The sequence below is a fragment of the Cuculus canorus genome, chromosome Z, assembly GCF_017976375.1.
Source record: "Cuculus canorus isolate bCucCan1 chromosome Z, bCucCan1.pri, whole genome shotgun sequence".
NCBI classification, from domain to species: domain Eukaryota; kingdom Metazoa; phylum Chordata; class Aves; order Cuculiformes; family Cuculidae; genus Cuculus; species Cuculus canorus.
The window spans coordinates 25628309-25649836 of NC_071441.1; the positions used below are offsets into that span (position 1 = coordinate 25628309).

At 42.3% G+C, this 21528-nt stretch overlaps 2 protein-coding genes and 1 long non-coding RNA gene across 8 annotated transcripts in view; 1 reads left to right on the top strand and 2 right to left on the bottom strand.

Moving 5' to 3' along the window:
- TJP2 (tight junction protein 2) overlaps positions 1-3132 on the bottom strand; it is a 64417-nt gene extending 61285 nt beyond the window's left edge. The window contains exon 1 of one of the 4 annotated variants that reach the window (XM_054053600.1): positions 2994-3132. The gene's annotated coding sequence lies outside the window, so the exon portion shown is untranslated. Of the gene's footprint in view, positions 1-1295; positions 1483-1788; positions 2044-2993 lie in introns of those variants that run through there. The other 3 variants (XM_054053601.1, XM_054053602.1, XM_054053599.1) reach the window with 3 other exon arrangements.
- Positions 3133-3346: 214 nt separating this feature from the next.
- On the top strand, positions 3347-15587 carry LOC128850340 (uncharacterized). 2 transcript variants are annotated; one of them, XR_008447656.1, is made up of 4 exons: positions 3347-3482; positions 13801-13942; positions 14648-14752; positions 15099-15587. It is a non-coding gene; the product is annotated as an uncharacterized LOC128850340 (long non-coding RNA). The 2 variants fall into 2 exon arrangements; XR_008447655.1 differs by having other exon boundaries at positions 14648-15587.
- On the bottom strand, positions 6685-20175 carry FXN (frataxin). 2 transcript variants are annotated; one of them, XM_054053604.1, is made up of 6 exons: positions 19934-20175; positions 17456-17553; positions 15594-15714; positions 11648-11745; positions 10953-11107; positions 8211-8350 (listed from the first exon to the last, which is right to left on the bottom strand). In XM_054053604.1, the coding sequence occupies exons 1-5, from the start codon at positions 20042-20044 to the stop codon at positions 10960-10962; spliced, it is 576 nt and encodes a 191-aa protein (XP_053909579.1). In that variant the 5' UTR covers positions 20045-20175; the 3' UTR covers positions 8211-8350; positions 10953-10959. The 2 variants fall into 2 exon arrangements, with proteins under 2 accessions (XP_053909578.1, XP_053909579.1); XM_054053603.1 differs by lacking the exon at positions 10953-11107 and having other exon boundaries at positions 6685-8350.
- Positions 20176-21528: the final 1353 nt, after the last annotated feature.

The window sequence follows — 21528 nt, forward strand, 5'->3', positions numbered from 1 at the left end:
TAAAGGTAAAACATCCCATTTTGTGAACCATGCCACTGCCTAAATGATGTTTTAATCACTAAGAAAGATTTCCTGGTTGCCCTTAGGAGACACTGAACCAGGAAAGGGGGGGATTAAGCAATCCAAAAAGTATCAGACACTTAATTACTTCAATGCTTCATTATGAAGAGCTCTGTTGAGATTATCGTTCATGCAAAGTATTGCAACCATCCTACCCCCACTGCATAATTCCCAATACTCATCTTTAGTGTCACAAAACCCCAGTGTAGTATGAGTTACTGCTATTGCGATGCAGGGCAACGCAGAACACAATCACACACGGCTTCTCCAATCCACAGTGAAAAGGAGTCAGTACCGCTACTTGAATGCAATGTTTAGGGCATAACAAGTTGTTTGCATATAGCAGTCTGGAAGCAATTATAACAGTAAACTCAACTGTAAGTCAAATACATGCAAAAAGCTTCCTCAGAGCCTGACGAAAGCCCTCATAAGCACTAGGTTATAACAAGTATAAATCTTACTGGCCACGTCTAAATGGCACACACAACACTACATGCAAAACATTTCAAAGTCTCTTCAAGCAGCCTGATGATCTATTGATAAGTATCAATTTACACAAGCAAATTTCCCATGCTTTCCAGTACCTGATCCCTGCCACGCAGACCTCATGAATTCTGGCAAGGGTCATGGCTTGGAAGAGCTGACTGATGAATCCTTCGACTATGAATGCTTCAGAAACAAAAGAATCAATTTTACCAGTCCGAGCCCATGTTTGTTTGGTTTTTTTTTTTCTCTGAACCACAGCTGAATCACAATCCTAAGCCTTCCAAACAAAACTTTGCTGAGCAAAAGGTAAGTAATTTTAACTCTCCTCAAACCATTCCACCTTGATAGTTACAGCTAAAGGTTAAAACAGAGCAGAGCTTTGGTGGCCTCTGCTGGAGCACAGCTGTGGGGTTGGGAGCTTTCAAATACCGTCCTAGCCACTGGATTTGACATCAGTGAATAAAACGAAACTAGAGAGCAGATCACTCCGAGATGCCAGCTGTTGCAAGTGAGTAAGAACTAGAAAGCAACACTGGAGGTATGAGAGTTTTCAAGTAACAGATCTGAAAGGCAGGTACGTGGCTCTTACACAAGCACGTTCAGGCAGCCTGTACTTTTTCATCCTGGGAAAACATGCAGAGTTAAGAGGTTTCAAGCAAAGGGAAAGAAAGGACAGAGCTGCCTAACGAAGCAAAGCGCATGCCACCGGAAGATCAACCTTGACACCGTACGACACAAGTTTAATGTACCTGGGCTGCAGCACCGCAAACAAGACCGACGCCAGGGCACTGCAACGGGGCAACCAAGCTTTTGGCTCCTGGAACTGCCTGTTCCTTTGTTTTACTGTTCCCTGTTAACTTGAAACTTCCCCTGACCCAGTTAGCCAGAGACCACGGCACGGCTGGAATCCACTCGGGATGTGCCAACATAAAGACTTGAGGAATTCTGTGTATAACAAAGGCAGCCCGAGCCCCGCGCCTGCCGGGAAATCGCCCCTCCTACGGAGAGAGAGACCCGGGTAAACAAAAACCCTGATTCATCGGTGACATCGCCGCCGCTTCCCACGTAGTATCGCACTCTCCCGGAGAGTACTTAGCACGGAAAAAGTCACCGAGAGCCGCTTAATCCCGTTAGGGCAAAGCCGATCCCCGATCCGAGCCCGGCTCCCGGCGCTCCCGAGGAACGGCAGAGGGGGAGGAACACCCGGAGCACACAAAGGAGGGGGAGGGAGCAGTCGCGCACCTGCCCGAGATACTCGCCTGCGGGAGAAGCGCCACGCGGCAGCGGGAGCTCAGCCTCAGCCCTGCCCCGCCGCGGAGCGGAGCGGAGCGGCTGCGGGTCCGGCGCGGGTCCGGGCGCGCTCCCGCCGCAGGTGCCGGCCTCGCCCCGAGGTGGGGAGGCGGGGGGCGGGGCCGGGGCAGCGGCGCGTCCCCTCCGCGGGGGCGGCACCACCTGCGGCCGCCGCGCTCGCCGGCCCGCGTGCACGCGGTGACGGTGGCGTTGGGACCGGGGGACACACTTACAGGCAGACACGCTCACGGACGTTCAGACACACACACAAGGACACAGACACTGACCCACACAGACACGCGAGGAGGCACACAGGAGGAGACACACAGACACGCTCGCACCCGCGGACACGCTCCCACAGGCACGCTCAGACGCACACGAGGACACCCGCGGACACACACTCACGGGCACACGAGGACGCACACGAAGACACCCACGGACACACACTGACGGACACACGAGGACGCACACCCGCTGGCGGCGGGCGGGGAACAGGAAATACCGGCCGCAGCCCGTCTCTCCGCGCCGCTGAGTCACGGCGGGGCCGCTCCCGGCCCGTCCAGCGGGCGCGGTCCCACGGCGCCCACCGCGGCTGTAGGGGCGTCTGCTTTGGGTTAGGGAGTCGGGATCAGCGCTCATCTAAGTTTTTTCTAATGGGGAGAGCCCTGGAACGGCTTTTAAAAGCAAGGCGGCGCGTCCCACGCGCGCTGGACCTGCCGTGGGCAGCTTCCCTCCGCTCGAGCAGTGTGCGCTGGGAGCTCTGAGGGGCTGGGTGTTCTCATCATCACCCGTAGCTTTAAACACCCAAGATTAGCACAGGGCAGAGCAGCTCCATTTCCGCGGCAGAACACCCAGGATCAGTCTGGGAGTCGTACCGGTACTGTTCCCGAAACCTTAGAGCTACCGAGAGGGGACCACGTTTCGCGCTGGCGTTCCGCAGGCATCGCCTTTCCGGCATCACCGCCGTCCCGTAGCCGAAAAGAGAAAGGCAAGGCCGAACAGCCCTGACAGGATTCTTTGGAGTCATATTTCCTCCGCATTGTAAAGTACTAAAAGTCACGCAGGATTTCTTATCTGCTCTCTGGGGCAGTTTAACCAAACGCAAACCTCTCTAAACCACCCCCCCGCATCGGACCTGTGAAACAAAATCTACTTACAAGTTTTCTGGTTTATTGTCACGTTGCCGGTGAGAAAAGGCAGATGATTTTTCAACAGATGGCAAATATTCTAGATGCGCCCAGCATTCCTAATTTGGATTGGTTTCTTCCTCATCAGGTGCACATGATGTTTGCGCAGTGTGCCTCATACAGCCATTAAGATAACAAAGGCCAGCAGTTTCTTCATGAAGGTGCTGGACTTTGGAAGGAGACACCGAAATGAGCCTGTTTTATTGACAGCAAACACGAAACTGCATTCAGACACTGTATTGAAAAAGCCTGCTTGTAGCTATAGTTAATAATTAACGTGTGTGCATACAGTAGTTGTCAAGTGACCGTCGCAGTTGGAAAGACCCAAACAGCAAAACTGAGAAAGAAAAAAAAATTCACTAACTTCACTTTTTCTGTCAGCTACAGGCAGACTCAGCGACGACATTGCATTCAGGCAGAATCAAGGCATGAGGAGTGGAAATTCAGTCTTACTTCCAGGTATGTGTCAGATTATTTGGTTTACACTGTGAGGGGTGTCTCTTTCCTTAATGAATGTTTAAAAACTCCATCTGTTCTCTAAGCATTATGTTTCTCTGAAGCTACTTCTGCAGCAGTGGCCTTGTGAAGCTTGGTAAAGTGTTCTAACATGCAGTGGAGCACTACTAGTAACATATTTAATGTATTCCTATGGGTTTGGGTTTTTTTTTTCTTTTTTTTTTTTTTTTTTTTATTTTTAAGAACAGTAGAGAACAATGGTGAATAGCAGAAGAGCCCATATCTGGAAACTAACAATGCTTACAAAAACAATCATTGATTAATCACTGATCATTTAGCACAATTACCATGGCACAAACATCTTTTAAAACAATTCAACAAACTGGAGGGGGCAGAAACAATGTTATATGGCTTGTTTTAAACACCTGTTGTTTCCTTATCTAAACTCGTCTGTCTTTCCTTAGCGTGAACTTTAAAAAAAAGCTTGTAATTAATAACCGTTTAAAAACCTCTGTTTACAGCTCTGTTTACTCTGCCCCCAGCAAAAAGCCTCCTCTGGCTATCTCCTTCGGTAGAGGTCATGAGTCTTGTCTTTGTTCTATGACTGCCAACGGTACAATTTACATAAAAGACTATTTGGGACAGTGGGATATAACTCCACAGGAGTACGTTTTTTTTAAAATCTCAGTTGCAAAATGGACTGCAACATGTCTGATCAGCTACAGTTACAAATATTGGTGTGCAGTAAATAGATACAGTCCCCTAAGGGGCCACAACATGATGCATTTTGACCCTAGCCTTTCCTTGCCTTGCCCTGCCAGCAGCATCGAGCCCTTGAGCAAAGTTAATCTCTTCCTGATAGCTTTTGCCCCTCCCATGCTTCCTTTTCGGTTTTGGATGTTCTTCCAGGTATTTTGGCAAGCCTCTGCCTTCCTTCCCAGGACTCCCACACATTCCAGAGCTGGTTCACACAATCAGAGTTCAGCCATTAGCCAAAAACTGAACATAATCTGCATCAAAAGCAGCATGGCCAGGAGATTGAGGGAAGTGATTCTGCCCCTCTATTCCTCTCTTTTGGGACTTCATCTGGAGTGCTGTGTCCAGTTCTGGAATCCTCAATGTAAGAAGGATATGGAGCTGTTGGGACGGGTCCAGAGGAGGTCTAGAAAGATGATCAGAGGGCTGAAGCACCAGCTGTATGAGGACAGGCTGAGAGAACTGGGGTTGTTCACCCTGGAGAAGACAAGGCTCAGAGGAGATCTTATAGCAACCTTTCAGTACCTGAAAGGGGCTACAGGAAAGCTGGAGAGGGACTATTTGTAAAGGCTTGTGGTGATAGTACAAGGGCCAACGGGCATAAACTGGAGAGGGGCAGGTTTAGACTAGATATTAGGAAGAATTTCTTCACCATGAGAGTGGTGAGACACTGGAACAGGTTGCCCAGGGAAGTTGTGGATGTCCCGTCCCTGGAGGTGTTCAAGGCCAGGCTGGATGAGGCCTAGGGCAGCCTTATCTAGTGGGATGTCCCTGCCTACAGCAGGGGGGTTGAAACTAGATGATCTTTAAGGTCCCTTCCAACCCAAACCATTCTAGGGTTCTATGATAATCAAACATAAACCTCCCTATGAATCCCCTGTCCCTTACTCAGCTACTGCCTATTAAGGGCAGGTCTGTATCCTACTTACTGAAGCTGCTAAAAGACGTGGGGAATTTTTAAGGAAACAAGACTGGATAATTTTCTCTCATATGACAGTCTTGCAGGGAAGAGGTGAAATTTCTTAATAATTATTACAAGTGGAAAGCAAAATGAACTAACAAACAGCAGATAACCATTTAGGCACAAACTCCAGTTAAGCAAAAGTAGTATTTTGTGAGCAATACAGACTGTGAGCAGTTGCTGCAAGCTTATCTTGACTACATGAATCAACTGAGACTTCCAAAGGACTCACTGACATACAGGAAACAGTGAATTTTAGCATGGTTAGACATGCTAGAACTGTAGGCCAGAAGCAGAAAAATACAGTCATCACCTGCAGAAAGAGTGATTAGCTATTTGTGAAAAATCTTGATATACGTGAAAAGGGCAAACTCCCCTTCTCAATTCTCTGATGTCTGATCAGCCAGTACAGCTACAAATGCCAATATTCATCCTTCAGAAGTACTCCGCATGTTTTCCTTCACTGACGATGGAACAACTGCCTTATAGGAAACATTCTGCCAATAATGTGATGGTTCTTACTGATAGTAAATGTCCGCAGTGCATATCAGAGGATGTTCCTTCAGCTATTTCGAGACAGCTGAAGCAAGGATCTATTGTTGCAATGACAGGTGTGTAACAATAGAGCAATATGCTTATTCAATAAAGTTAGAGAAGTAAAAAAATAGTATGGAAGCAAAGCCTGACATTGGGATCACAGCTTGCCCCGTGCTTCCACTGTACAAGCATGATGGCTGACAGAATCCTTGGCCTTGCTAACAGTTGGAAGTATTAAAGCAAAAAATTAGTCATGTCCCATGATTCATTTTGTACACTGAGATAGAACTCATTCTAACTTGCTGATGCCACATTTCTTCACCAGTTAGATTAAATCCTTTTGTTACTCATACACCTAAACCAGGAAATTGTTTACAAAAATAGCAGTAGCATTATGGATGAAGGGTAGGGCATATCATATGTGAAAGCTAAACTGCTCTTATAAAATCCCCCCAACTGGCCAGATTTTGAACAGAATCTTTCCAGTGAGTGTTTTAAGAAACACAAAGAATTCAAAACTGCCCTCTTTAGCTGTATCCTCATAGTCTTTCACATCTTTACATAATGAATTAATAATTCTACATGCAACTTTATAAACACTTGCAGGAGATGTAAGGGAATGGAAAATTAACGTCCAAATATGCTGCATTCAAATTACTTAAGAAAATATTTTTTTGAGTAATTGCACAAGCTATATGTGATCACGCAAAGGAAGAAGCTGAAGGAAGTATTCTTCATTCAAATATCAAGTCATTAACATCTATACAAATGTGTCGAAATAGCTATTTGAACTACTAGGAGACACAGTTAAATACTATCGTTTTCCATATGCTGAATTCAAAACAGTAGAACGATGTTATTTTTTTAGCTTTTCTTTGTAAGAAAAAACATCTTTTACCCTTGTACTAATACGAGTTAGCAGTCATTTCCTCATACAACAGAGTTGAAATGTCAAATAATTGATGTGGTTTTTATTTTGGTTGAAAAACATGCAAACAGAGTGCACAATTAATCAAGAGCTGCTTCCAGTGAAATGTTATTCTCTAATGATAGGAAACAGCAGGTTACAATGCTTATACTTTAAATGCAAATACTGGGCAACAACACTATATAGCTATTGTTTTTCAAAGACAAAATTAATAACATCTGTAATAATTCCACCTAGCCAGAGAATCATGCCAAATTAACCAGAAGCATCAGAGGAACCAAGAAGAAAAAGAGTTTGCACTGAACATATTTTCATACACTGATAAACAACTTACAAGAGTATGGTATAACTGTTTCCTCAAGAATTAGTCAACAACTTGTGCTTCCATTTCATAGGCAATTAAAATGCATCAGTATTAATATTATGACAGTGCAAGTGTTGAAGTGTTCTTCCAGATCACAATTTCTTTTGAAGTTTTTTTTGTTTAAGATCCAGAGTATATACTTATATTTCATTCTTATTTTTTAACAGCCTTAAAAAGACAGCATCATCAGCATAAGCACCATGGCCAATGCTAAAAAGCAAAAAGGCAGAAGTTTCTTTATTGGCATAGCACTAAGGGGACGCATGTTGTATCATAGTGAAAAAAGATAATCTAAGCACACTTACTTAAGAACAAACTTACTGCAAATTTTTGCTACCATGAGATCTTAACTTTGCTCAACTGAAAATAAAAAAAAAGTCAGTAAATTATGAAACAAAAAGGAACAGAAAGAAATCCACAGTAACAGGATGAAGTGTTTTCAGACATATTGCTGCACAGCTTAAACATCACATACCAGCCTTTACAGTTCCATATGATTATTTATGGCCACACAGACCTTTAAGTAGTTTTGGTCAAATAAGGTTTAGGTCAAAAAAAAAAATCCTAATGTCAGAGAAAGTAGAATTTAGAATCTGGAAAAAAAGAGTAAGTTCCACAATACTGAGAGAAAAACTCATACTACACCTATTGTACACAATGGAAACTTTCTACCTGCTACAGTAATTTTGTTCATGGTGTGTTCAATTTGACTGTGATGTGTTATTCACTCACACCAGCCAAAAATTTTAATGCAATGCATTCACAGTGCCATGACTTATGTCAATGCGATTCACAGGCATTTCTTTTTTGGGTGAATATCTCACTGAAAGAAGTTTAGCATTTGTGTGCTGGTCAGATGTCACCATGTGGGTCAGTCCTAAAATCCAAACAAGCCTACAGAAAGTTAAGAATCCATTATGTGTGTCTGCAGTAAGAAAGTAAGAAATGCAATGACAGGAAGGAGGACTTCAACCACCTGGACACAGACTCAAGCAGTGACACAGAAACCCAAGGACTGAGCACTAGAGATAAATATATTATTTTCATTTTTGTGGTGCAACGTAGGGATGTCATAAAAAACAACAACACAATTAAGCTCGGGTCCTTCAGAAAACAAGGAAGGGCTTGGCTTCTGGTTTAAGTTTTTAAAGTTCTGTGAGGTAAAATACCATCAAGTATCTTCTTCCCCAGAATATATTAAGCAGGACAAGTCCAGTTTAGTTTTTAATGCTGCAGAAAATTCTTTTGATAGTAGTTCATGAAGGGATACTCTGTCATGAGAATACACCCAATTCCGTCCAGTCCAGTCATAACGCTTCGGCCCACTAGAAAACAAAACACACACTTTGTAAGTATGGATTATTCATGGGGAGTGGCTGGAAACATGTATTTATAATGTGCCCCAGAAAGTGCCCAGGAAAAGGAAATAGGCAGTGAGAAGGCAGATCTGTCAGGAACAGCCAAGCCATCCAACAGATAGATCTGAAAGGTGACAAGGTACATCAGTCACTCTCAGCAGACACAAGTTCCTTCCCTTCTTGCTTTTGGCAGTAATTTTCCCAGTTTCCTCCCTTACTCCCTTCTTCCCTTATCCATACAATTTTTTTTTTGCACACAAAAATTAGAAGGGATATTTGTATAATGCTGAATTAATGCTCTTGATTAGTTCTTGCAGCAGTCACATACTGATATTCTAGGCATGGCAGAACACAGATCAACATTTTCACTTTCTTTTGCAACAAAAGAATTTACGAGCTGAAAGCAAATACACAGGCATGTGGGAATTTTATACTTAAAACACTGTTTTCCTCTGTGCTATCATATAGTTGTTGCCTTGATTTTTCAGGCACGCAATAAGTATTAAGAAAGAAACTGGAACACCTGGGTTCCATTCCAGACCTCTCTGTCCATCCACTTCTCCACATCTGAAACATTAGAACAATAGAAAGGTCCTCACTACTGTTAACTTCAGCTAGAGACACTAAGAAAAGGGAAAGGAATGAAATGGTCATCCAGAATAAGCACACCAACCATTAGTCTTATGCTTTGGAACTCAGACAATCCCCACACAACACCTACTAGAAAACAGACTATCTTGTATATACACAAGAACTATCTGCAGGTTCTCTACAAACATAAACAGTAACCTGAACCTTGAATATCCTGAATTACTCACAATATTCAAATGAAGAACTCTCCCACCACTAAACAGACTATGGGAACTCAATAAATGCAAACACAAAACGAAGTCACTGTCACTGAAATCTCACTTGCTGTATACGAACTGGTAACTATTTGGAATTGAGATTATGTGCTCCAGTTATTTTAGTATGTATTGCTCGCTACTCTTTGCAGCACAAGCATATGTTTACACTGTTCTGCACCTACAGAATGACAAAATGGGATGCAGCCATTCATGAAAATCAGGCTAAGAAAGGCCATTTAATCAGCAACTACAAAAAAAAGAAACACGTTATTTGAACTGTTTTGAAATGTTGCATAGTAACTATCAGTTATACTATCAGTATATGAAACACCTCCATAGTTCTCTGAATATCCAAAGTGCTGTGCAAAGGTAATTGTTTTCATTTATATTAATAATTTTAGGCAAAGATCTTATGAATTCTATAAAATACCTGTAAAGTTATAGACTAAACATATTTGCCATGGAAAGTCTGCATACATTTTTAAACAGTAAGACAGAAGAATTAAAGTATCACATTAAGGTATAATTAAGAAAAGCTGTGTAAAGCTGAGATGTTTCATCCCCCTTTTTTAAACTGTCAACTAAGTACATTTACAAACACAAGCTGAAGTACACTTTGGTGTGCACAGATGCATGACAGCAAACAAAAGGTCAAAAAGTTCACAAAAATGTCTCTCTAACATCTTAAGAATTTGTCTTCCTCTGGATATTTTGTTAAAACTCAAGCTTTTATATTTGCTGTACAAATTTCCCAAATACAACATTCAATGCCAAGCAGTCACTGGCAGTAACATTTGCTTCTTTCATTTCCTAGTATATTGCACTTAAGAAGTGTGTCACTCCAGATTGTATAGTATTAGCTGGAGCTGCTTTTCAGAAGTTAGGAAGTAAGTGAACGTGTAGCATCATATTTCAGGAAATAACACTGTTTACCGTAATACTGGTTAAGGAAGTAAAAAACTTAATGTTTCTCAGTGAATAATTTTTCATCACAGATGATTAAAAATACCATCATAGAACTTTCAAGTTTATCTCTTTTCTTGTGTATTTTTATTCACTACTGGAGCCATCGAAACCAATGAAAAGTTTAACATTTTTTCACAGATTCCATATTCTGGAACATCTACTCCTTACCTCAACTAGAGTTTGCTCCAAACATATAGGAATTCTCTGAATTTTATTTTTCATAAATAGATGAGACCCTCGCGCCAGTGACACAAAAATGTTATATTCATCCTAAGCAGACTCAAGGTTCAGAAATTATTCTTGTTGCAAAATACATATAATGAATAAATTCTGACACAAAGACTGCACCTGTCTCAACAAAAAGGTTTGTTACCTTGCTAGGCCTGTGCCTTAGCAAGTTATGTACCCATGAAGGAAGTCATTTAATTAATAAAAGGATAGGATAAGAGAGGAGTTTGTAGAAAAAAATTACTAACTTAGGATGCTGTGCATCAGCCAGTACAAATATTTACATGAAAGCAAAGTCAGAATTTTCTTTAGGCAAATTTTATGTCTATTAAAATTGTTTCTCTTATAATCTTAAATTCCTTTGTGCTTTCTCCTATTTCCACCCCAACCTCCCACCCCCCCTGCTGGACACAAACCTAATTACAGAATTCTTCTACTGCAAAACCATTCCTGGTTTTCCAATCAAAACATTCTTTCTAAAAAAAAAGTTCAAGAGGTATGCCTGCAGTTACTGGGAGTGCTCATACTTTCCAGCTATGTGGTTCCTTCACCAGTAATGCTGACCAACTCCCTCAGTTCTCTCCCCAGGACAGTGGCAGAAATTACAAGGTTTTGGGGGGAGACAGCTGCAATATTTTCCCACATATCTGGCTGCTCTCCCTGCTGAAACCAAACAGAAAACCTGGAATGAATCAAAACACAACATTAAAGAAGGCAGACAGAACAGCTAACCAAGGCTCCCATAAAGTACAGATCCTTGACAAAAACAACCAGTGGGAGGCAAAGCAGGAAATCCCACTAGCTTAAAGGGAAAGGAGCCACCCTGTTTAAATACAAAGGGATGTTTAGACAATAACATCACCAATCTTTTTCCAACAGAAGCTTTTGTTTGTTGGTTTTGTTTTGTTTTGTTTTAAATCATGGCTGTTTTTTCTATGAGTAGGCTATATTCCTGTAGACATTAGCTTTGGACTGGAACTGGCTGTGAAAATCCCGTATTACACATTTCCAGGATTAATTTAGGTACGTCAATATACTGCGCTGTACCTCAAACCTCTGCAACAAATTATTATCAAACATTTAGGTTCTATGAGGTTTGGAGGTTACTGAGGAAAAGGGTTACTTTAAAAAAGGATATTACATAGTCCATGTTGTGCTATGGAGGGAAGTACATGTCCCTCCGGACTGCAGGCATTACATGACTAACTCACACATAACTTACCTAGTGGGTGAGGACAGCCAAATCTGCCGGTTTGGTGTTTGCTTATTGATTACATATGTTCCCATGTCTCCACCTAATTTAACTGTTAGAACTCCACTCTTAAAAGAAACACAAAGAAAATAAGCGAGAAGTTAAAACTTTGCATTCTGTTACTTGACAAGACTTGCAGTAGATAAACAGAAATTCACACATCTGTATCACATCCCCAGCTATTTCCCAAACAATAATAGCTTGGAAGAATGAGTACTAGGTATCAAAAACTTGTGTTAACAATCTGCCTATCTTTCAGTCTGATCTAGACTTTAAACATTCTGGTTAGAGTTCGATTTACCGTGTTTACAATATTCACAATAGCATTACTTAAATAATACTCTTGAGCTCTGACCTGTCATCTTGAAAGGAATGCTAGTTCATTTTGCAACGACTAAACATCATTCAATAACAACTTTTTCTATTTATGAGCAATGCAGAACTGGTGTGGCTCAAATCAAGAAGCTGTATGTGTCTGGCATTGCTAGATTTCTTGATCCATGCAATTTTACCTAACTTTTCTTAAGTAACTCTTAACAGTTTCACAGGGAATAAACACAATTCTTTCTCCAATAATTCGATGGCATGCTTAGATCCTGGATCATACCTCAAAAATGTTCCACTTCTAAACTCTCTAAGGTCTGGTTTGTTTTAGTTATGCCAGCTTTGGAACTAGTGGAAAGTTTATTTTGTCTTCTGTACTCACATTTCTTACTGATTTATATTTTCACAAGTGCATTTGGAAAGCAGTTGCAATTTTGACAATAAGTATTTTTGTCCTAACTTTAAAAGTAAAAGAACAATACTGCTTGGATTATTTGAATTATGCTAACTGAAAAGGGTATCTTCTTAGAATACACTTTGATGGCTCAGGTAAGAGGTTAGTCATATTTAACCTACAGTTTCTCAAATACATCTTGCCCTATAGCATGACAAGGCTATATGAGCAGGCTGGGGTGATTAGGTCTGAACAGGATACAAAGGCTTCACTACCCTTCTACCTCCTCTTTACTGCCATATTAAGTATTAAGCAAGATGTTACACTGTATACTACAGAAACACTGTAAGTGAATAGGTTTCCAAGGAGTTAACCAAAAATTTATATTATTGCTTACATTGTGTATCAGCTGTTGGAAAGTGTTGTTGCTCTGCCACTAAATAACAGTTTTAACTTCTAACACTGTGTTTAAAACATTCTCCCTTATATTTTGCAATACTTTTGAAATACTAGAAAATACAACCTGAGTTTTTAAGAACTTGAAATGCAAAATAGTTTTACCATATTTTAAGGAATACCATTGTATGTGTGTTGTACTACTGGATGAATGTTTGTTAGGTGCTGGTAACAAGAATATTCTTCAAAAGAGATTTTTTTCCCCTGAACACAAAGATGTAAATTGCATGAAGAAATCAAGTTTGTAACGACTCACTGGCATAACAGACCTTTATCATGTGTGCCACCTATGCAGAAAGGAGTACCAGTAAAAATGAAGAGATGTGAAAATAATTCCTTTTGAGCCTCACAGTGAGTCAGTGTCAAACACAACCTACTCCACAGTGACTGGAGACAGTTCTCACAGAAGATAGCTAACTGTCTTCACATAATGAAGTGTCTGGGACTGTTAGATGTGAATTACAATCTTTTTGCTAAACTTTTTAAATTAGGCTAGTAGGTGCTGATATGCTAGAACATGCTGAATAGTAATAGTTAAACAATTCTTTCCTTTTCACCAGAAAAATAATTAGCTCTAACATTAATTACTATTAAAGACAACTTTTAAAGACATAAAGACAACTTTTTAAGCCAAGTAATAGACAACCCTATCAGGGGAGATGCAATACTTGACCTGGTGATCACCAATGCATGTAAGCTAACTGAGGACATCAAGACTGGAGGCTGCCTGGGATATAGTAGTCACACACTACTGGAGTTTGCAGTCACGAGGGATATGGGCTTAGCATAAAGTCAGGACCATGAATTTCAGGAAAGTAAAATTCCAGCTCTTCCAGGAGTTAGTCGATAGGGCTCTCTGAAAAACTGCCCTCAGGGACAAGGGAGCAGAGCAGAACTGGCAGGTCTTTAAGGATGCTTTTCATAGAATGTAAGATCTCTTTATGCTCAGGTGCAAGAAGTCTGGCAAGAAAGGCAGGAGACCGGCATGACGTGTGGCTGGAACTATAGGGCAAGAAGGAAACGCCCAGGCAGTGGAAGCAGGGTCGGGTATCCTGGGATGCTGTCCGATTTTGCCCCCCTACTCTGCTCTGGTGAGACCACACCTTGGAATACTGCGTTCAGCTCTGGAGCTTACAGCATAAGAGAGACATGGAGCCGTTAAAGCAGGTCCACAGGAGGGCCACATAAATGATCAAAAGCCTGGAACACCTCCCTCTGAAGAGAGGCTGAGAGAATTGGAGTTGTTCAGCTTGGGGAAGAGAAGACTCTGAGGAGACCTAATTGTGGCCTTTCAATACTTAAAGGGGGCTTATATGACAGATGAGGAAAAACTTTTTAGCAGGGCCTGTAGCAATGGGACATGGGGTAATGGTTTTAAACTAAATGAGAAGAGGTTTAGACTAGATACTAGGAAGAATTTTTTACGTTGAGGGTGGTGAAACACAAATATGTTGCGCAGCGAGGTGCTAGGTGCCCAGCCTTCGAAACATTCAAGGTCAGGTTGGATGGGGTTCTGAGCAACCTAAGTGACTTGATGTCCCAGCTCACTGCTAGGGGGTTGGGCTAGATGACCTTCATGGTCCCTTCCAACCCAAACCATTCACTGATTCCATATACTTAATTGAAAGCAACAAATAGTATTTGCTAAAGGCATATCAGAATCCTAATAAAAATACATTAATTTCTACCCTAAATATAACAAATGAAGAGTGAACATTATGATGAGAAAGTTACACAGGATTTAAGTTTGAAAACACAGGTGTTTGAGTTGTTGCTTGTTTTTTTTTCCCCCACAGTGCAACCCAAACCATGTGCTTCAATGACCCTGAGTATAAGACCTTAATTGACCAGGCTAGTAGAAAGGATCCTCCCTGTGGCAAGACATGAAGAGGAAGCAGCAAGTATGTGACCTCAAAAATATGCAGTAGTGAAAGACCTGTGTTACAATGTTAGGAGAAACTTTGTCCTCCTCCAAGTTATGTAGAGGGCTGTAACATACAAACCACTTCTGAAATTGTATATGAAATTAATAAATTCCGTATAAAAATAGAATAGACATTTTGTAATATGAGTCTGTCACTCCTGTAAAAGAATCTGAGTAGCTGACTCAAAATAAAGGCTCAAATTACCAGGCTAGCAGCCACCCAATGTCTCCTGTGACAGAAGCCTTCTCCCCATGTATACTTTTAGTCTCACTTTAAAAAGACTTTTCCAAACATTGTATCCTGTTGCTTCTCTCCACCACAGGCTAAATCATCAGTAAAGCCAGGACAAATGTACTGGGCAAGGCAAATGCTGCTTCTCAGTATTCAGCGCAATCGAAGAAACTGTTCTACCAGTTACATGTGATCTACGTGTACTTTGCCCTGTAAGCCTGTCCTAGTATTTACTGTAAGGGAAGTTACTGCTAATGCCAGAGGTGTATGGGTGCTTAGAAAAATTTGTAGGCTACTGTGAAATTAGAAACCATTTTCTGTCTCCCCTTGTGCTCCTTTATTATTCTACATTAGGTCTTTCTCTATTACCTAAACACTTCAAATATTCACAGAACAGCATGTGTTATTTTTTACCAGATCAGTTGCTCCACTCAGTATAAGCGAGAATTTATTTTAATGATAAAGCTGTAAAAAAAACTCATTGTATTTTAAGTGTTGGCACCAAGGTGACTAATTTAAAATTCTCCTTCATAGGAGGAAAAAAATCTACAATAATCACAGTGATAACAGAAAGTTTAAAACTTACCCCTAGAGAAACATCGTAATCTTCTGGGGTAAAAGGCTTATCTGTCAGGTCCTCAAAGAAATCTGCTAAGGAGTCCAGTGTTTCTTCAGCCAATTTTTCATAAGTGGTTTCATCTAAAGGGCTACAAACAACATACAAACCCATAATTAGGAGAAAAAAACACGCGCGATGATATTTTCCCTAAAATAAAAACATAACAAGACCATGACCTTGTAGGAAACAGTAGCATGAAATGTTTAAATAAAACCAGTCATTCTTCTTAAGGTAATGCAGGCAACAATCCTCCTTATAAATGGAAGTGGAATTTTGAAATGTTGGTAGTAGAGATCTCTAATTGAGAAACATATACTTCCTTCCTTAGACAGACTGTACTAGGACGATTCTTCTGTACTAGGAGGACAGAGTTAAGACTTCAAAATAAGGCATTTTCATAGAAGGACTTTTTGCAAGAATTACCTAGTTTTGAACTCTATGAACAGATACAAGAACCTCCAGTTTAGAAGCATGTCATTTGACTCTAAGAAATGCGCTGTCACTATAAGCAGTTAGCAACATCACTAACACATACCATATCTACATATAGCATCTGACTAGAATTCATTTGGAATTATCAATGCAACCTAGTAATTACGTATTATTTAAACTGTACTTGTGAACTAATACATAAAATTACCGTTTTCAGAGAGTCTTAAAGCACCGTTGTAGCCATTACATAAGGTTTACAGCACTTCATAGATCCATCAGAGAATGGTTCGGGTTGGAAGGGACCTTAAAAGACCATCCGGCCATGGCAAGGACATCGCCCATTAGATCAAATTGCTCAAAGCCTCATCCAACTTGGTCTTGAACACCTCCAGTGATGGGGCATCCATGACTTTTCTGGGAAACCTGTCCCAATGCCTCACCATCCTCACAGGAAAAAAATTTCTTCCTAATATCTAATCTAAATCTCCCCTCTTTCAGCTTAAAACCGTTATCCCTTGTCCTATCGCTACACTCCCTGATAAAGAGTCCCTCCCTATCTTTTCTGTAGGTCTCCTTCAAGTATTTGATGGCTGCTACAAGGTCTCCCTGAAGCCTTCTCTTCTCTAGGCTGAAAGTCTAAGCCTGTCTATTATCCTCTTCAAATAAGAAGAAAAAGCTAGTGGAAATAAAGCCTAAATCTGTTTAATTAATCAAATGTAATTAAATCACATTACGTTTTTTGCATCCATATCAGCATCTATTTTTAACCAAGTGTGTAGGTGGGCATCCCTAGCAACAGACAGTTCAGTGAAACCATTTCAGATTTTGCTCGTGGGTATGGCAATACAACAGTTACTAGGAACTATGGTGACTCAGTAGCTTCCAGTTAATGATATTGAACATATGTTCTTTAAAGTTTCCTGCTAGACAGTTACTGAAATACACTCTATGACACTTGTGTGAGCGATGCCAGAGAAAAAGGGGCGTGGACAACAGAAGGCCCTAAGATTAGGCAGGACTTGTAGTGGTTTGGGGTGCAGTTCGGGTTCTTAATGGTAAAAGCCACTTCAGACGTGGACAATTCTTCACTGGGCCTCCAACTGCTGCATCAGAAAGGAAGGGGTCTGTTGCAGGCGCCGTGTCACATCCTCTCAGTGCAAGGCAGAAATTTCATGTATCCTGACATATGCGAAATAGGGCCAGATGTCTCTGTTTAGGTACATTAACTATTCCTAAATGACTTCCCAAATTCACCCAAAATGCTTTTCACTAAAACTATACTTGTCCTTTACATCGTCATATCAACATTGCATTGGTTTCATAGTCTCACCACATCTGGAGTTGTTTTTAAATGCAGAGACAATACTTCCATATGAATATCTAAAAATAAAATTTACCTGGTGTCACTCAGAGTTCTTGCATTTCTTAAATCCACAAAGCGAACAGTCTTGCTCTTCACCTCTGAAGCATATTTCAATTGCTGTTGAAAGTAAGCCTAAGTAAAATGGAATTAAATGTTAAAATCTAAGAATTATAAATTACATATTTGTCACATAAATTAAAAAGATCCTTGAAGACCTTTCCACCCTCTCCACCCCTGGTAAAATATTAATATTCTGTACAGAGGTAATATGCAAAGAATTATGCAGCTTCAGTCCTTGGTTGACCAAGGTAATCTATAATTTTCTTGTCTTCTGATACAAATTAATAGGAAAAAAAGAATCTTACTGATTGAATATGGAACTACAAAAGAGAAGATCTGTTTTCTATTGCTTTACCATAGAATTACTGAGGAATTTCAGAAAACGGGCTTAGGCCAAGACTTTCACAAGTGTCCACTACTCAGATGCTTCATTATCAACAGCTTGTGTCCCTCTGTTAGAAGCCATGAGTATACTCAACTGAAATAAAGAGAAGCCCTGAATCCTCCTTACTTACAGAAGAGCTATCATCACACTTCACATTTCAGATCTCTCCTGTAAAACAAGCTGTTTCACTTCTAATCCCCTAGTCTAATGCACCAGCAGAAGCACTTACACAGTCCACCAAGAAAGAAAGACAGCATGCTTGACATTTTCTTCTTAACCTGGACTGTGGAGGTATGTATTTTTGGATGTATGGCAAGACAGCATTCTTAACTGCTTTTTATGTACTTCCACGAGGTTTTGAAAAATAACAACGAGCTGAAAAGCAAATGACATTTAAAAAAGAACTATGACAGCCCCTCTTCAAGCACACACAAAGCAAAACAAAAAGCCATCTCTCTCCATGTGGTTTGACACCTGTCCTGAGGCATTACAGATGAACTGGTCTACTAGTCCACAGCCACAACACAGACACAAAATGATAGAGAAGAGCAAACTCCTTGTATCATTCCAGCAATACAGGCTGGCAAAACACAAATTGATGCCTACCTGTTTTCAATCATACTGTGAGAAACACTCATCCACTGGTAAAATATTGAAAAGGACAAAGTCTTCGAAGCAAAGACAATAATACTTTTAGTTTACAATTCAGCACTGAATTCGGTGCCCTTCTAAAAAAGGCATTCCATCTCACAAAAGCAGTAGGTATAAATACTAGTTTTAGACAAAGAACCATGTAAGTCCTCAAAGAATGTTTATTTTTTTAGGTTATCCAACCCTGTCCGGAGACTTCCTCCAGGTTATCTCCTGACCTAAACCAGCTATATTTTACAAGACAGTTAAGCATATCAATAAATTCTCGCAGCCCCAAGGGAGGATATCTCCTGACCTAAAAGAGATACATCTTACAAGACAACTAAGCATATCAATAAATTCTTGCAACTGTAAAAGAGTTTTTATTCTCTAAGGTTATTTATTCTTGTCTGGAGATTGTCTGCATATGACCTCTTGATATAAGACAGATTTGTATAACAAGATAATCAAACATAGAAACCAGCTGCAGCAAAACTTATCAATTAATTCTCACAGTACCCTTTGAAACAAAGAAACTTAATAGTTTAACTTAACAGTTTATAGTTATAGCTTAATAGCTACAGCTGTAGCTTAACAGTTTAACTTGACCATTAAGGCATTTACGCATCGCTGGAAAAGACCCTGGATTCGTCTTCGGGGTGCTCCTACTCAACAGTGATTTCAGAGTACTTTACATACAGAGAAGCGTTTTCATATTCATGTTTTTCCACGAAGTAACAAACATATATCTTATTCCTGGAACCTCAAAGCATATCTAGGGGGATGAGATCAGTCCCACCCAGAGTCGTTAAGGTGTAGCCACAATCCCAAAGGCTCTGGGTGACAAGAAGATAAGGTTCTTTGTCGTTCTGTTAGTGGTTAACCTTGTTTTCTAACCCGCTGGAGCTGACATTCCACCTCACCATCTACAAACCACTGTTTCACCTTCAGCATAGTAGAGAGGAGGGTGCAGGCCTCTTCTCCCAAGTGACGGGGGACAGGACAAGGGGGAATGACCTCAAGCTCCGCCAGGGCAGGTTCGGACTGGATATCAGGAAGAAACTATTCACAGAAAGGGTCATTGGACACTGGCAGAAGCTGCCCAGGGAAGTGGTGTAGTCACCATCTCTGGAGGGGTTTAGAAGACGGGTAGACGAGGTGCTCTGGGTTATGATTTAGTGGTAGACAAGGAATGGTGATGATCCTAGAGGTCTTTTCCAGCCTGGTGATTCTATGCTTCCTTCAACACGGATCAGAGTCCACAAGACCCTTCGGGGCAGCCCGAGGCGCCGCAGCTCCGCTCGCCCGCGGGGCGCTGACGTGCTGTCCCCGCCGCCCCCGAGCCCCTCGCGCCGCCGAGCAGGACGGCAGAGCGCGCACCGCTCCGGATCGCGGCCGAGGCCTCCCCTCCCCGGATCACCCCCCTTCGCCTCTCACCGTGCGGCCCTGGCGAGCGGCGGCCTCCCCGGCTCGGCGCGCGGCTCCGACTCCCGGGCCCCCCGCGCTCCGCCGCGCCGCGCGCGCCGCCACCACCCCCCGGCGCCACATGGCGGGCGGAGGGGGAGGAGGAGCCCGCTCGGAGCGGCCGCCGCGAACCACAGCGCCCCCCGCCGGTCCCCGCCGCGCACAGCCCGGCGCCCCTGGCAGGCGGCGGGCGATTTCCCCGCCGGCCCCGCGGAGGCGGGGGGGCGCCCTAACCCAGCAAACGCCTCCGGAACGGGAGGGGGCGGTGTTCCGCTCCGCCCCGCAAAGGGTTGCGGGGGTTCTGAGCGATGAGGTGTGGTGGGGGTTGGCCCCGCTACTGTTCCCTTGCCAGGGAATATCCGCAGGGACATGCGACGCCGTCCCGCTGCGTGGGGGGCACTGTCCCGGTAAGGAAGGAATAATAGAATCACCGAATCATAGAACAGTTTGGGTTGGAAAGGACCTTAAAAATCATCTAGTTCCAACCCCGCTGCCATAGGCAGGGACATCCCACTAGATCAGGCTGCCCAAGGGCCCATCCAGCCTGGCCTTGGACACCTCCAGGTATGAGGCATCCACAGCTTCCCTGGGTAACTTGTGCTTATGCCTCACCACCCTCATTCAGAAGAAATTCCTTATATCTAGTCTAAATCTGCCCCTCTCCAGTTTATGCCCATTTCCCCTAGTCCTAGCACTACAACCCTTTGTGAACAGTCCCTCCCCAGCTTTCTTGTAGCTTCTTCAAGTACTGGAAGGTCACTACAAAGTCTCCTCAGAGCCTTCTCTTCTCCAGGCTGAGCAACCCCAACCCCCTCAGCCTGTCCTTGTATGGAAGGTGCTCCAGCCCTCTGATTGTCTTTGTAGCCCTCTTCTGGACCTGTTCCAACAGCTCCGTATCCTTCTTATGTTGAGGATTCCAGAACTGGACACAGTATTCCAGATGTGGTCTCACAAGAGAGGAATAGAGGGGCAGAATCACCTCCCTCGCCCTGCTGGGCACACTGCTTTCAATGCAGCCTAGAATACGTTTGGCTGCCCGGGCTGTGAGCGCACCTTGCCAGCTCATGTTGAGCTTCTCATCAACCAGGACCGCCGAGTCCTTCTCTGCAGGGACACTCTGACAAGCATGTCATCCCCCATCCTGTACTGAAACCAGGGATTGCCCTGACCGAGGTGTAGGACCTTGCACTTGGCCTTGTTGAACCTCATGAGGTTGGCACAGGCCCACTTCTCCGTAAAAACGATTCATTATAAGTTGCTAACCTATTATATATTTGAAAGTTATGTATAGTTTTGTGATTTTAGAACTAAAATGTAGGATTAGCTTAAATAATAACTTTTAGCTAGCCTGTGCCTGTATACTTATGCTTAAATAAAGAATTTTAACAAGGCTGCAGTTAGAAAGAATGGGAAAGAATGTGACTGTATCCAATTAAGCCAGATAACAAGAACTAGCGCAATGATAAGAGAAAGAAGAACCAGCTAGGGCCAGAAGCAACCTTGAAGAGGTGCCCAAGGAGTGTAAGACCAAGCACAAGAAGGTGAGTTGAAAAGTTCAACTGTGAGGA